The 16485-nt window shown below is 40.5% G+C and overlaps 1 protein-coding gene across 1 annotated transcript in view; it reads left to right on the top strand.

Moving 5' to 3' along the window:
• Nucleotides 1-16485, top strand: part of EIF2AK3 (eukaryotic translation initiation factor 2-alpha kinase 3) — a gene marked incomplete at its 5' end in the record, with an annotated part of 35747 nt that overhangs the window by 16321 nt on the left and 2941 nt on the right. The window contains 12 exons of the mRNA XM_008943413.1: nucleotides 95-225; nucleotides 2223-2457; nucleotides 2672-2834; nucleotides 4169-4306; nucleotides 4810-4932; nucleotides 5493-5713; nucleotides 6362-6474; nucleotides 7504-7626; nucleotides 8870-9019; nucleotides 10025-10793; nucleotides 15483-15650; nucleotides 16192-16293. Coding sequence (XP_008941661.1) covers nucleotides 95-225; nucleotides 2223-2457; nucleotides 2672-2834; nucleotides 4169-4306; nucleotides 4810-4932; nucleotides 5493-5713; nucleotides 6362-6474; nucleotides 7504-7626; nucleotides 8870-9019; nucleotides 10025-10793; nucleotides 15483-15650; nucleotides 16192-16293 — 2436 coding nt within the window. The remainder of the gene's footprint in view (nucleotides 1-94; nucleotides 226-2222; nucleotides 2458-2671; nucleotides 2835-4168; nucleotides 4307-4809; nucleotides 4933-5492; nucleotides 5714-6361; nucleotides 6475-7503; nucleotides 7627-8869; nucleotides 9020-10024; nucleotides 10794-15482; nucleotides 15651-16191; nucleotides 16294-16485) is intronic.

Raw genomic sequence — 16485 nt, 5'->3', positions numbered from 1 at the left:
GTTAGCTTTGAATATTGCTGTTGATTACACTTGTTTATCTTGAAGTTCTTCAGGACTTCAAAGCATGTACTGAGCCTCTTGCCTTGTCCCTTAGGTGAAGTACATCTGCTCAGCAATGGGCTGTCGCCGGTGGGACGACGAGGAGACGGAGCAGGAGGAGACCCTCCTGCTGCACCGCACCCAGAAGACTGTCCGTGCTGTTGGGCCACGCAGTGGCAACGAGAAGTAAGTGCAGGAGCTGGCCAGGAACAGTCCAGCAGAGCTAAGTTCCTAATTGGCAGTTTTAAGGGTTTGATCTTCGTTTTACCCTCGTTAGAGTAGGAGTTGCACGAGGGAGTTTTGGTTGGTAACCAGAGGCAGGCACCAGACTGCTGGTGTGGATCTAAGCCCTTTTCTCTTCAGTGCTTTGGAAAAAATGTCTTGAACTTCAGTTTTAGAGATGATTAGACAGAAGAGATTGCATGCATATTTATTCCCTCTGAATCAGCTGAAAATTCCTTTCCTTGTCCTTGCATTCCTCAAAAGAGTTTGTAAGAGTCTCTACTGCACAAGGCAAATACCACTAATGTTCCAACTGTTGATTTTTCTACAGCAGGGGACAGTTTAAAAGTCTTCTAATGACCTACTGACTCTCTTTTAAGCTTTTTACCTACTCATGGCAACTGTCATTTTTGGGTGTGGGTTGTTTTTTTTTTTTTAAATACTTGATGGCTTTAGCTTACATTTTAACTTGATATTTTAAAATGTCTTCAGTCTTATTTTTTTAAAAGTCCCATTCTTAACTCTGCTGTCATAATGAAGTTTTAATACATCAAGATTCCTATAAAAATACAAGACATGGATTCTACTTAGAAACCCCAAAACCAACATGATAAAACACAGGTTTAAAAGGCTGGGTGCTATACATAGATACAGTAAGTGCCCAGCAATTTAGTGGAGAACTAGGCATTCCCTGTTGCCTTGCTCCCTCTTCTGTTTGCAGCAGGGTTTGACAGTTCATCTGTAGCACATCAGAGATAATCTAACTAGATCTCCCAATAGATTAGTGGGTCAGATCTCTGAAAAGAAGTCCTGAGTTTCATGAGAGTGAACCTTGGAGACTGATGTTGGCAAGGAGAGGTATGCCATAAAAACATGTTTTTTTTCTTTGTACATCTCTTTCAAAAACACAGTATGACATCTCGTGCACCAGAATCCTCCTGTCTTTACAGTCAGAACCAGAGGTGCTTTCCTGGTGACATGGTGTGGCTGCTGGGGATTTTACAGAATAGGTCTGGAGTTTTAATCCAGAGACAGAAAAATTCCTAATAAGTCAACCGAGTATATAATATATGCCAAACCTTTACCATAAGGGTATAGATTCTTTGAGGAGACAATCTGGGCTCCTTGTAGTTGCCAGACTGGTCCCAAGAAACTTTGGGTACCTAAACATACTGTTCAAAAAGTATTTTCACCTTTCTTGCTGTTCAAGACACAAACTTGCTCTCATTTCCTATCTGTGTCTTCTTTACAGCATTGGGCAGTATCATGGAAAAAAGAATTCTTTTTCCTTCTAGAAAGACTTTTCAATTTCTGCCCTGATTTCTTGGTTTACAAAAATTAAAGAGCTTTTGGCTGTGCCAGACAACTCTGTGTTCCTTACACAGTTGTCTTTTTTTGGTGTGAACTTGTGGGACATGAGTGGTCCTGGTTTTATGAAGGTAGATCTGTCAAATAGATCCTGTGTTAGGTTGTGTGTAGGATTAAAGCAAACAAACAGAAAGCATTGCCCTTCCCTCAGCTTGAAAAACCTTGCATCTCAAAGTAAACCTGTTTTATTAATGAAGATGTCTTGTGTAGAATACTGCTTCCTAAATGCTTTATACTTGTTGCTTTCATCAGCTACATAGTATTTTTCTACTAAACAGACCCAGCTGTGCTACTTGATGTTTTTTAATTTTTTTACTTGCCCTCTCCATGTACATCTTCTGCACCTTTAATGCCATGGGCTTTACTTTGCCAACTGTTCTCTCAGCTCACCCATTTCTCAGCTTGTTTGGTTTGTATTCTGGATTAGTACTCCACCTCCTGGTGTAGTCTTGTCCATGTGACAATCTGACAGTTTACTCTGAAAATATGGGCCAAATATAGGTAATTCAGTTTGAGAATCTTTTAGATGGAGGATTTGGGACTTCTTGGAATATATAAGTTGTTTCTACAAAGTTTGTCTCTTTTTCTTTAAGGTGGAACTTCAGTGTTGGTCACTTTGAGCTGCGCTATGTCCCAGATATTGAAACTAGAGCAGGATATATTGAGAGCAATTTTAAATCAAATATGAACAAAGAAGAAACAAAAATTATTTCAGATGTGGATGAACAGGAAGCTATGATGAAAGACACAGTGATAAAGGTCTCAGTAGCTGACTGGAAGGTGATGGCTTTTAACAAACGAGGGGGACATCTGGAATGGGAATACCAGGTAGGGGAAAAGACAGAACAGTAAATGTTACAAAAGCAGTTTTGTAAAGAGGCAGACATCTGCTTGTAATTTTTTTAACTGAAGTTCTGACTTTGAGCTGCTGTGTCTATTACAAAAACTAAACCAAGGAATTTAAGCACATTGTTTAATGTTAGTCTTAGGTAAGAGCTAGTTCATACAACATGACATTTTCAGTAACCTCTCTCTCCTTCAGTTTTGCACTCCGATTGCTTCTGCCTGGCTGGTTAAGGATGGCAAAGTAATTCCAATCAGTTTGTTTGATGACACAAGTTACACTGCAAACAGTGAAGCATTGGAGGAGGAGGAAGATCTGGTGGAAGCTGCCAGAGGGGCCACAGAATCCAGCGTCTATTTGGGTGAGACACTGACTGCAGTATTTTCTGTAGTAAATGTTACTCTTTTCTTTGAGTTTGTAGTAAAGCAGCTCTCTCTGTACTGGTAGATGACAGTTAAGAGGAGCTGTAGCATGTCCAGTCTGATATTCTGCATAATGATGGCTGCTAAACTTAACCCGTGTTGCTTTATAAAGCCCCAAAATTGAGGCTTCACTAGCACATATATCCCAGATAGTCACCTTGACTTGAATGAAGGACTTTGAAATGGCAGAGAAGTGTTTTCATCTCCTCCTAGCCTGCTCTGGTCATCTTTGGTGTTGTCATTCAGAGGCAGAGTTCTGTGTACCCAGCTTAGAAATTGAGACACTAACAGAAGGTACAGTGTATCTTTGGCTATGGTGGAATTCATATCTATGGTGCTTTAGCCTCAACACTGATAGTTAAAAGATGTTGGTTTGGGTTTTTTTTTTTACTTTTTTTTTTATTTTAAACCAAAACATTTCAGAACTATAAATCTTTTTCATTTTGATTCTGAAATGTTCACTGCTTTGTAGTTTCAGTACATTACAGATGATTGATGGTATTGAAACTTCTAAAGATTGGTTTGTAGCTAAGAAGGCAGTCATGTTGCTTGGGAAGCAGTAAGCAGTATCTCCCTCCAGCCCACTAGTTTGTCCTATTCCCTTTTTACTATGCACTGATTACAGTAACTTAGCATGAAGAAATTTCAGTTAAGAGTTTGTGTGACTAAGTTTTCATCCAGCTGTCAGAATTCATTTGATATGTTTTTGACAAGTTGAAATAGAGTGGCCCCAAGTCCTTCCTCTCAGCTGTCTGCCTGTCTCTGGGAGGTAAACATGCTTTGGTTTTCTAAGACTTTGTGTGCTTTAGCCTTTCTATTTTTTAATGTCTTTACATCTTCTAGTTTTCCTGTTAGTGGTCACAAAGATAAAGAATGACACTGGGAAGAAGCCAGGTTGTTCCAGCTTTCCTAGTAATGGCTTTTGAGAAGTAATGTGTACCAGCATTAACACGGGTAGGAAGTTTCAGAGAAGTCTGACCTATGCAAAACCCAAGCTGCTTTATAGCTCTTAAAAATTGCTGGCATTTTTATCTACCACCAGCTCTCCAACAGTGAAAATGAGATGTCCTGATCTCTTGTTTTTCAGAACAGAGGGAACATATGACTTGAATTCATCCAGCCTAGCAATCAGAGTCAGTACTGCAGATTCTATGACTATAAAGAAATATTTTCAAAAATGTTTTAAACCATGTATTTTAACCCAGCAATTTTATTCTGGGGCTGAAGAGAATTAAATCTTGAAGACTAATATGTTCTCTGGTTTATTACTTAGGTATGTACAGAGGCCAGTTGTATCTTCAGTCATCAGTCAGAATTTCTGAGAAATTCCCAACCAACCCAAAGGCTCTGGAATCCAGGAATGATAATGCAATCATTCCTCTTCCCAAAATCAAGTGGAAACCTTTAATCCGTAAGTAACAGTTCAGGGTTTCATTTACTGTCTTGGCTCTGAAAAGACAAGACATCTTTCTGATTTCCAGTATGTTTCAAACTGCTCTAACATTTCCAGCTGCAAACCAGTTCAGGAGCTATCTCTGTGCTTTATTAATTATTTTTTTTCTAATTAAGTGTTTAATGCCTGCTTTCTTTTACTATGGTTTTGACAGGGTCTTTTTTAGTGGTGAAATGTTGCCTCTCCTAAATCACTTTTCCACAAAAAAGTTATTTGCAGTGATGTGAATATGAGTGAATTAACTTGCCCAAAACCAGTATTTTGGCAATGGGGAGCAGTATTAAGTAACTCTTATCTTAGAATACCCTTCTTAATGTTTCCTTGCATTAATTCTGGTTCTCATAGTCTGCCCCAAGAGGCATTTTCTAATATTATGCAATTAGAGCTCTCAGTAAGTTAATACAAGAACATAATTTTTATAATGCTTCAGCTCAACAAAATTGTGTCTTTTCTATGCTTAGATTCTCCTTCCAGGACTCCAGTGTTGGTGGGGTCTGATGAGTTCGATAAGTGCCTCAGCAACGACAAGTACTCTCATGAAGAGTACAGTAATGGAGCACTTTCAGTTCTGCAGTACCCCTATGGTAGGTGGAAGTTCCCAGTTCTGATGCATTTTGAATGGCCAGGTTAACCCATTTATTGTCTGTGAAATTTAATAAATGGCTGTTGTTTTCTATCTTAAGGTTTTAACATTTAGTGAATTAGGAAGTTATTGCCCAAACTAGGATTTCCAAATTGTGGTGTACGCACAATTGGTGCCACACAAAAGCTCTTCAGAGTGCCAGAAATTGCTGCTGCAGAGGTCCTGTGAGTACTGCCATTGCCACAGACCATTTATCTGAGTGGAAAAAGCCACTTGAATTATTTTTTTCACAATCTAACAGTGCTAGAGACTCATCTTGGTGGTGTAAAGTTTTCCATATGGAAGATATTCTGGTTTGAAGTGTTAAACTTTTGATGGGAGACCTAGTTGCTGTGGAGTCCATAACCTTGATTAATTGAATTTGTAAGGTGCCATTTAAAATCATGGGGCATACAAACAAAAATACACTATCTGTTGAGGAAACCTATTAAAGAGAAGACAAAATGGGTTTGTATTTACCTGCAAGTAAATCTCTGTTCTCTCTGTGTCTTTTATACACAGATAATGGTTATTACTTACCCTACTACAAGAGAGAAAGAAATAAACGTAGCACTCAGATCACTGTTAGATTTTTTGAGGATACAAATTACAAGAACATTCGCAAGAAAGATCCTGTTCTTCTGCTTCACTGGTGGAAGGAAATTGTTGGCACCATTATCTTTTGCATCGTGACCACAACTTTTATTGTACGCAAACTTTTCCACCCCCATCCTTACAGCAGAGTGAGTATTTTATTCTGAATCCTAAATCAGAAGATATTATTCTGGCCTTTTATTTTGCTTTTGAGCCTACAGTGAGGTGTGTTAATAAGATAACAAAAGCCTAGATTTATTGTTTAATCAACCTGTGGAGGCTGTCAGCTGCCACATAAAATTTGCTCAACTGCTTCAAGGGAGACCTTATTGCCCTCTACAACTCCCTGAAAGGAGGCTGTAGTGAGGTGGGGTTGGTCTCTGCTCCCAGGTAACTAGCAATAGGACAAGAGGAAATGGGCTTAAGATACACCAGGGGAGGTTTAGATCGAATATTGGGAAGAATTTCTTTCCTGAAGGAGTGGTTAGACATTGGAACAGGCTGCCCAGGGAAGTGTTGCAGTCACCATCCCTGGGAAAGGTTCAAAAAATGTGCATGGTTTAGTGCTCATGGTAGTGTTGGGTTGATGGTTGGACTTGATGATCTTTGAGATCTTTTCCAACCTTAACAATTTCTATTATTCAACAAGCAGATGAGACTGCTTCAACCATATTGGACATCTTTGGAGATACTTACAGTGAAATTTATTTAATGCTGTATCTAGGGATACAAAGTGGTCTCAGATACTTAAGGAGTTTAATTTTTTTTGTTGTTCTTGTTTTGATAAACCTCGCTAGCTGCGGAAGGAATCAGAAACACAGTGTCAGACTGATAATAAATATGAACCCACTTCTGGAGATGTTAAAGACAGCAGCTGGAGTGATGTCAAGAACTCCGGATACGTGTCAAGGTGAGCTCAGTTCAACACAACATGTACAGGGTTTTCAGTCTGTCTGACAGCTCTTACTATCTGGAGGAAAGAGTAGGTGTTCACTTCTTCCTACCTACCCCAGCCCTAGTCCTCTAACTTCACAGGGTGGTTGACAGCTGACACAAAGAACCCTGTCAGCCCATTACTGATGAGAGATTACAGTTATGATTAGACTAAGCAATCCCAGAGAGACTACAGGATACCTGTGATCAGTAATGTTCCTCATTTTCCTGCTGGAACATGAAATGGAAGATTGATTCTTGAAGGTCTTAATTAGTCTTTACTGCCTCTCTTTGTTTGTGGATTAAAACAGAGAAAGGCAATTGGAAATGGAAACAGATAAAGTTTATATACTCTGTAAGGTAAGAAGACTATATTTGCAAAAAACCCTGCTGTTATGGAGGAGCTGGTTGTGACAGAAGGTTGTATAGGGGCATGTCATGATACTCTGGAGAGAATGTGGCTGTTTGCTGTACATTTGTAACTCACTGACAGTAAGAACTGGAGCATTTAAAATGAGGAAGAATGAGAAAGATAGGGAGATTTAAGAAAAGTGATATTTTGGAAGGGGTGCTTAGAAGAACTAGTTGCAGAAATCGTTATTTGGGGTGGGGTCAAAGGCAAATCATGATTTGGAAAATACTTGGCTGTCACCAGCTAGTTTGGGTATAGAAAGCATTAAGCATGGAACCTGATAAAAACTTGTGAAACGCTTCTTCAGTTTTTTGTGTGCATGCATAATGGATATTGCTAGGCTGTGACAGACCCTGAATAAATGTATAATCAGCAACTATACACTTCACAAAAAGCAGACCATCTGATGGCCTGAGTGGGTGAGCAAGGAAAAAAAGATAAGAAATTCTTCAAGTCATTCATCATGTTTTGCTTGTACAGAAATACTTCACTCTTGGTCATAAATGACTTTATTTTTCTATCTGTGCTAATGCATTTTTCTCCTCTGTCCTCCCTCAACTCTTCTGCCCCTTCCTCATACCCTTTTCCTCCTAGATATCTGACTGATTTTGAACCAATTCAGTGTCTGGGTCGTGGTGGTTTTGGGGTAGTTTTTGAAGCCAGAAATAAAGTGGATGACTGCAACTATGCTATCAAGAGGATCCGTTTACCTAACAGGTAATGAACGAGCTTGCTGAGACACAGAAGTGATGAATGAGTGGTGGGCTCTCGTCCTACACTGAACCATCTGTTCCTGAACTGATTTCCCAGATAATGCACTAGGATGAATGGCATACTTTTTGATGGGGGGGCTGACTTCTGGCATGGAGAATTTGGCATATTTAATCCCAACAGAAGGGTGACCTGCTTGGCTAAAGCACTTGCATAGCAGGACCCTTGTGAGGATGCTGTGGCTACATGGCAACTCCTTTGATGCCTTGATGATTAGAGCCTTTGCTAACAGGACCAGTTATTTGTAGCACTGTTAATTTGCTTCTCTCCTTCCTCTCCTTGCCTTTCCTACTCCACCTTCTCTTTCTTTTCTCTCTCCCTCACCAGCTTTTCTGATTCCGTTTGCCCATTTGTTTCATTTTCTGGTCCCACAACCCCTACCTTTTCTTTCAGTCATAGGTGGCCAAGCCATGCTGCTGAATTACCCTACACAGAGCTTGCAGCAGTTCCTTTTAGTGGGAGATGGGAGACACTGCTTCTGGAAATCTCAAGTTAGAACAGCAACAGGCAGGCCAGTAGAGGGAGGGGGTAAAGCTATGAAATCCAGAATTACTACTTTTTTGAATGTGTTACATAACTTGTTTATTTAAGATTAAAGGTTTTGTTCCAAAATTTAAGGTAGCCTAAATTCTTATTTTCCAAGCATATTCAAACCATTAAATAAAACCATTTCACTTAATTTGATCCAGTTATGGTATTCCAAAGAGAGATTATTTACTTAAGTAAGACAGCAGGCTACCTGCTTTCCTGTCAGTAGAATGGAGAACATCCTTTGTGTCTCCTTATGTTATGTCAGTTAAGAAATACTGAGGTGTTACTGTCCATCTTCTTTTGGGTCAGTGTCTTCTACATCCCTGCAGAGTACTGCTCTTTAGTGGTCATTTTTCTGTGCTTGTAAACAGTTGAGAGCAAGATGAACCTTTTCTTCTCCATTTTGCTGCCTGTAATTGTTTGAAATGGGATGACTGAACACTTAGCTGTTATGAGCACACACTGCTCCTCCACACTTCTAACCTAAAGGAGTTACTCTGGGGAGTTTAAGGCATATCTGTCTCATGGTGTGAAGGGCAGTACTACTGCCCTCGTTTATACTGGGCTAGCTTTGATTAAATCCCATTGCAGAAATTTCTGTATTGTGCTGCTGCTTTATGTGACCGTGTCTCTGTTTTCTCCTCACCCCAACTGGCAGGGAGCTGGCTCGTGAGAAGGTGATGAGGGAGGTCAAGGCCCTGGCTAAACTTGAGCACCCAGGTATTGTCCGGTACTTCAACGCCTGGCTGGAAGCTCCACCTGAGAGATGGCAGGAGAAGATGGATGAGCAGTGGTTAAAAGATGAAGGGTAATTCATGGGGGTTTTTAACAATTGAACTTGACATTGTACTTCAACAGACCTAGGAAACTGGTAGATAATCCAGGAAGATGGAGACACTATGTGGGAAAGTAATGGTTATTAATGTAGCCTGACAACTTTTTAGTTGAAGAAGGTACAAATATATCACACTTGTGCATAGCATCTCTTGATTTTTGTGTTCAGGTCCTTCTTTCAGCTCTAGGAAACATCTTATAGTTCCTGATTCAGTTTCTGTAATTGACTCTTAGAGTGGTTGGGAGGTTGGAGCATTGCTACTGTGATACAGCTTTAAACTTTGGCATCTCTGTCCTCTTTGTTCCTTACCACTGCTTTCCTCCTCCTTGTTATCTTGGTTTAGGTGGATGTGATTCAGTACTCATATGCTTCAGTGCATTTATTTCAGCAGAAGTATCTGAGGGATAATCAGAGTGATGATCTGTAAAGCTTGGCAGAAGTAGGTTAAAAATGGAAAATTGGAAGTTAAAGGGTGTTAAGAGAAAGGAAGAAGTGGGTGTATGTTAGCATTTAAAGAATGAGGCCTAATACAAGGCTATTTAGTGGTCTTACAATAACATCTTAACATGCCTAACAATTTTTAGACTGTAGCAACCTTTATATAAACCTTTTGGGCATCAAATTAACATTTCACAGCTGTAATTCTTCCAGGGCAGTTTAAGTAGTCGTTGCAATGCATGTTCTAAAGCACTGCACTTTTTCAAACTGAAGATATTGCACATTAGGAATCCAGGCAGTAGAGGTTGCTAAATTTTCCTTTATCAACACTCTTGTTTCAATGGGAAAACATTATTTTTGCTAAGAAAAATGGGTGCTGAATCCTAGCTGTTAGTGATTCCCACACTTGGGCAGTCACCTACTCTTATACGGTATGGCACGGATCTCAGTGGTAGCAGTTCTTAAAACCTGGGCTTCTGAAAATATATTCCTAGTGGAATGAAGTTCTGTAGTATTGATCTCTCAATTATGTCCTTCCAGCACTGATTGGCCACTCAGTTCTCCCAGTCCAATGGACGTCCCATCATTCAAGATCAGAACAGAGCCATTTTCTACAAAGGAGCACATTGAAGTTATTGCCACTTCCTCGGAGAGGGTCATGTCCGTGGGAATACCCTGTGGCCAGTCTGATTCTTCTGAAAGCCACTTTTCTCCTCTGGAGTTTTCTGCCACAGACAACAGGGACTTACACCAGTCAGAAGATCCACTGTTAAACCTTCAGGACAGTGTCCTTACAGGCTGTGATGTAGAGGACAGTACCATCAACAGCAACGAGCTGGGTCACTCCTTGGAAATGTGTTCTTCATCTGCTCCTGGTGTACACCTGAGAGAAGGGACCTCCTCTTCCATTGTGTTTGAGGATTCTGGTTGTGGAAATGCTTCCAGTAAGGAAGATAAAGTTGATGTCTCACATGATGGGAGCCTTTCTGAGGATAAGGCAAAAAGTACAATGGAATCTGATAACAAGAAATCTGCTTCAGGAAGTCCCCTCTCTGTTTCTCCACCGAGGCCAACAAGTTTAAGCCTGGACCTCTCTAAAAACACAGCAGAAAAGGTGAAGCCCACCTCTCCAAAGGTGTATCTTTACATCCAGATGCAGCTCTGTCGCAAAGAGAACCTCAAAGACTGGATGAGCAGAAGGTGCATGATAGAGGAGAGGGAAAGGACAGAGTGTCTGCAGATATTTCTGCAGATAGCTGAAGCAGTTGACTTTCTGCATAGCAAAGGATTAATGCACAGGGATCTCAAGGTTTGTATTCCTAGGTTACTGTAGGAGATGTTGGGGTTTTGATTTATTTATTTGTGGACATGATCATCACTAAATCGCTCAACTTCCCAAATTCTGGTTGTAACTGCTTATCTCACTGACTGTGGCCTACAGAAAAAACATTTTCTGGTTTAGTACTGTGATACTATCTACCACAATTTGAATTATCTGTGCCCAAAGTATCATACAGAAGTCTCTGGTGCTGTAAAATTCCTGAAACACATGGACTGACTCAAACGGTGGCATCACAGGGTAGTTGTCCCTCCACTGCATTACAGACTTGAGCATCATCAAGCCCAAATTTGACTGCTCCTAATAGAGCAGTGCCAGGCTGTTTAGCTCAGTGTCAAGTTCCCCTTTAAAATGGCAGATTATGAATGTGTGAATACAGGTAAAATTTTTTTTTGTATCTTGGAGTAATATGGCACTGGAGACAAATGCTGCTAAAATAGTTGACTTCAGTCAGTGACCTCAGCATGGCTGTTACAGAAGCCAGGTTAATGTCTGTGCAATAATCTGGCTGTGCAGTGCTCCAGGAAATAAAACATTAATCATTCCTTATTGCAATTAAAGTCTTTCTTACAGCAAGACTTCTTGTTCCTGGCACAGATCAGTTGCATTTGTTCTATGGCATTTTGAATTGAGGTTCTTTATACAGGATTGTTCATTGCTGAGCTGTTTGGCAAAAAAAAGGTGCTTTGGATCCTGTTCTAATGTTTCCAGTGAAGCAGATAATTGGCAGTGTTAAGTTTACAGTCGGACTCGATGATTTTAAAGGTCTTTTCCTACTAAATGATTCTGTAATTCTAATTGTAATATTTTCCTTCTTTCTAGATCAATACTGTCTAAGAGCAGTGGTGTTACTCCTGGTTAGAGAAATTAAAAATTAAGTATTACTGCTCTAGGAATGAAATGTAAACTGTCCTGGAGTTGAATTCTGAGTCAGTGCCAACTATCACAATGCAGCTTTCTGAAGGATTCATAATCTTTTTAACAGTTAAGACTGGGAGAAGTGTTTTTTTATCTTTAGTGTTTATTTTAACTTTTGTCAGGAGTAACTTTTTGTACCTTTTCTTTCATTTTGCTTCTGATCCTATGGTGGTGCCTAATCTTCCTGGGGTTATTAGCACTGCAAGTGTTAGTGTGTGTTACCAAATACCAGAATTTAATTGAAGAGCCCAGCTGAATAAGCTCTGAGGAATGGATTGCTTTTGCCAAATGGTGGAGAGGCAACTTCTGTTTCTCTCTGCTTACTTGAGGAGGCATGAGTGCCTACTGAAAGGATTACAACCATTGCTATAGCTTCTCAGAGGGTAATCACTTGGTATCAGTAGAACAAATGATAGAAGTGCCAGCTCAGATGTGACAACAAAAGGGGATTCAAGTTCCATAACACTGAAGGGATATGTCAAAGTTAAACTCACAAACCCATCCCAAGTATTTTCTTTCCTCATCATCATTAAGCAATTACCTTCAACCAGTTATCTGAAATATCTTTTGTGCTTGAGAAACAGACCAGAAAAGTAATTAAATCCCTATACTAATATGTTAATTAATAATCTTTCTTACCAGTACTGTCAGTTGTAACTCTCTGCTGCCTTTTCTGAGGTCACTGTTCAGTAAAGCTTGTATAGATCTTCACTTAAAGCTGTATTAGTCGTAATCAGCTATGTAGAGTTTTGTTATAACACCTTGAAAGTTCAATATTGGCAGGAATTTAAACAAGTGATTTGATTAGGTTGACTTGATATAAACAACTTGGAAAAGCTTTCACTGAATGAACAACTTCCTGCTTACAAAAAACTTCCCATGGGTCTGTAGATGTTTATTCTTGGATCCTGGAAGTTTATCTGTTAGGCGTTAATTTTGTCAAAACACCAGCCAGTGTGTTTAACTTTTTCTGTGGTTTTCAGAAGGTCCTGGGAACATCTCACCTAATTTTGTCATCTGTCCAAGAGATTGGTCATGCAGCCCAAAGTTTGTGCCAGGACTACTAATAAGCAAATAAGCTGCAAAGCTGTTTTGGTTTCACTCGAGGCAGAGCTAGCTGGTAGCAGAGGCCAGTTCTTGCCCCTGTTGGCATCAGCAAAAACTCATTGACCTTTGCAAAAATTAATTTGTAGGCATGCATATTAAAAGATGCAAGAAGATCTTTTAAATTTTGAACTTAACAGTGCATACTGTGATGCATTAATTAGACTGCCACTAATCACAGATACAGTAACAACAAGATGGCAGGAATTTAGGTAGGCAAGTGACCAGGTCATGATCCCAATTGTTTTGAAGAAAATGAGGTTTTGAAGAATCTGAAGGAGGCCTGCAAGAAAGCTTGAGAGGGACTTCTTACAAGGACTTGTAGAGGTAGGACAACGGGTAATGGCTTTAAACTGGAGGAGGGGAGATTTAGATGCAAGGAAGAAGCTCTTCAATCTGAGGGTGGTGAGGCACTGGCACAGGTTGCCCAGAGAAGCTGTGGATGCTCCATCACTGGAGATGTTCCAGGCCAGGCTGGATGGGGCTCTGAGCAACTTGGTCTAATGGAAGGTGTCCCTGTCCATGGCAGGGGGATTTGAACTAGATGGTCTTTAAGGTCCCTTCCAACCCAAACCATTCTGTGATTTGAAGTACAGGAGCAGAGTTCTGTCTGTCAGGTGAATTTCCTGTTATTCCCAGGGTGAGCTGTTGGTTGTGCTTGACTGCCCAAAATAAAGAGTTCCATAGAACTTCAGGAACAGCCTCAGATACATTCTGCAGCATTAGTTGAATTACACAGTAGCCTTCTGGATGTATGACTAGCTTATTCATATCTGTGGGGAAAAAAAATAGGATTTCTTATTCTGATGGAAGAAACTTGAGAGAAATTTCATTCTGTGATTGGTAAGATAACTGAACTAGAGGTTGGTTGTGTTCTTCTGATTTAAATCAAAATTTTGTGCATCTGACATAGACTTCCTTTTTCCAAATACGGTCTTGATGGCTTATTTTTGCTAGCAATTTGCTATAGCAGAGTGTCCAGTCTCCTTAACTTATAGACTATATATACTGGCCCAGTAATCTGTTTTCAACCAGAGAAACAACTCTCTTTTCAACGAGAAAAATACAAGAAATAAAATCTTCTCCTAAGAGTGTTGTTCCATGAAGCAAGAAAGATTTTGTCAACTTGTTCTGTGTGTGTATGTTGGAGGAGGATGAGGGTGGAGATCAAGGCAATGGGATAGAAATCCCTAATGGAGACATCTGAGCATTAACACTGTGGTACAAAGATTTTTGACAACGTGGGTGTGCAGTCAAAGGGTAGGTGATTAATTCATAAATGCTTCAGAGAGATTCTGGAGGCATTATGGATTTGCAGGGTCGTAGCTTTTGTGCACAAAATGTGCTGTGACTGAAGAGCATGACATTCATGACAGGAAAATATAGCAGGAGATAAGACCTGGCTCAGAAGACAGTTTTAGAGGCAGGATGTGGGCACTGTGGAACTACCAAGTTATATCTATTTCTGTAATGCTTATCTCGAAGCTGTCCCTTGCTTAAAAACTAACCCAAGAAGCCTTTTTCTGTCTCGTTTCTCTCTTGCACAGACTGGGTTTGTTTTTAACAGAGGAAGTTGGATGGACTATGAAATAGATCAGCTTTGTAGTCCTCTAATCTTGTGGGAAAATATTGCCCTCTATCTGTACATCTCCTCCTGTTTCAGGGTTTATTTCAACAAAGCATGGACCATGTTCTCCCAGCCCTGAAGGTCCAGGAGCTCTGAGAGGGGCTTGCCCAGCACCACCTGCCTCTTTACCAGGCCTCGTGCCTTCCCCTGTGGGTAATCCTGCTGCTTCTTCCCCCTTGCAGGATCAGTTTGATCTTCCCCCAAAACTGCATGTCTGTCTGGATGTTTAACAGAGCAGTCATGTTTCAAGGAAATAATCAGTCATATGGTGTGTGTTACTCTGTCAGCCAAACCAGAAGTCTTCTGGAAGACCAGCTGAGATATGTCCCATCAGCAACGGGGGCATCTCAGTTCAGTGCCTTCCATCAGTTGGTTAAGCCAAGGCTGGGGTAGTACCTGGCAAACAAGCTGAAGAAGAGTTAAGCCAGATCATCACTGTTGCTGCTCTCATGAATTGCAAAGTTCTTAATCTTCTATGAAAAATGAATTTCTAATTCTGTTCAGCCAACAGCTGTTCTCAGAGTTAAGCTGCACAGTGCCAGCTGAAGAGCAGACCTTGTTCCCAGGCTTCCAATGGATCTGTAATTTCACATTGAGATGACGTGTGGAGTGCTGGTTAATAATAAGGCAAACAAGTTCTGCACTGGGAGATCAGCATAAGAAAGGCTGGAGTTGGAACTCCAGCATCTGCTGTGGGTTTGCCATGGGGTGGGGAGCTGGAAAACTTACCTGTGGCTTTGGTGTGTGCTACTCAGCAGACCTCTGTAGTGTTAAACTGGACAACAAGAAATGAACAGTCTGAGTTTGCAGGGAGAGAGACTAATGCAGGAGTAATTCCTTTTTCCTGAAGAGCAAATATTCTTTGCTGTTTCTGCTAACCTGATATTTAATGAGCATTTTTAGCCCTGACAGCATGGCTTACCTGGATTAGAACAAGTGTTGTACCTACTGAAACCTGGAGGCTTGTCTCTTACTTATTTTTTGTCTTTTCACCTGTTTTGTTTTCTTAGCCTTCCAATATATTTTTCACAATGGACGACATAGTAAAGGTTGGGGATTTTGGACTGGTAACTGCTATGGACCAAGATGAGGAGGAAGAATCAGTACTTACCCCAATGCCAGCTTATGCCAGGCACACAGGACAAGTAGGGACCAAACTGTACATGAGCCCAGAACAGGTTTGTGCTCTCTTCTCTCGAGCTGTTTCTGTCAGTTCCTGGGATTCCCAGGAGCTCAAAGATCAAGCACTCTTTCTAGTCAATTATTGCAATCAAGTTACTTAAATTCTTTCTAATCAAAGTAGAGGTCGGAGCTAAATTGAATTTGAGAATTAGTGTTTTAATATATTATAGCAAAAACGTGGCTTATGATTTGTACTTAGATGCATTAATGTATCTTGCCTTTATCTTTGCTTGTAGTAGAAAGGTAACTGTATAATATCCAGGTTAAGTGAGCAAGGGCACTGTGTTGTGTGTGAGGCTTAAGTCAGTTGAAGCATTTTGCTTTGCAGTTGGGTCTGCAGAGAGGAGCTGATGATCACCAGGGCCTTGCTCACCAAGGCTTATGTGATGAGGTTGCCCCTGGGGCTGTCCTGTAGTTTTGAGCTCTGCACAGGGCTGATCACCTCCATACACTGACTTGGAAGGCTGCTGTTTGTGTTGTACATAATGACATATAGTGAGTAGCTGGCTTGATTTAATCCTAATTTTGAATTTTCAGATCTGTGGGAACACCTATTCGCACAAAGTGGATATATTTTCTTTGGGACTGATTCTCTTTGAGCTGCTCTACCCTTTCAGCACACAGATGGAGAGGGTCAGGGTAGGTATGGGATTGGTATCCTCAGTGTGATAATGTCTTTAAAATTAAACTATTTGCTTGGTGAAACACTTGCAAGAGATTCTTCTTGGTTTTGAAAAAGCCTTGCAATTAAGAGCACGACTTCTTTATCAGCCTCGTACAGACCCCTTAATCCCTGAAAATAAATTGCAGTCTTCCTAATATGTGCAGTTG

The sequence above is a fragment of the Merops nubicus genome, unplaced genomic scaffold, assembly GCF_000691845.1.
Source record: "Merops nubicus isolate BGI_N331 unplaced genomic scaffold, ASM69184v1 scaffold11207, whole genome shotgun sequence".
NCBI lineage: Eukaryota > Metazoa > Chordata > Aves > Coraciiformes > Meropidae > Merops > Merops nubicus.
This window is presented reverse-complemented; position numbering and strand designations above follow the sequence as displayed.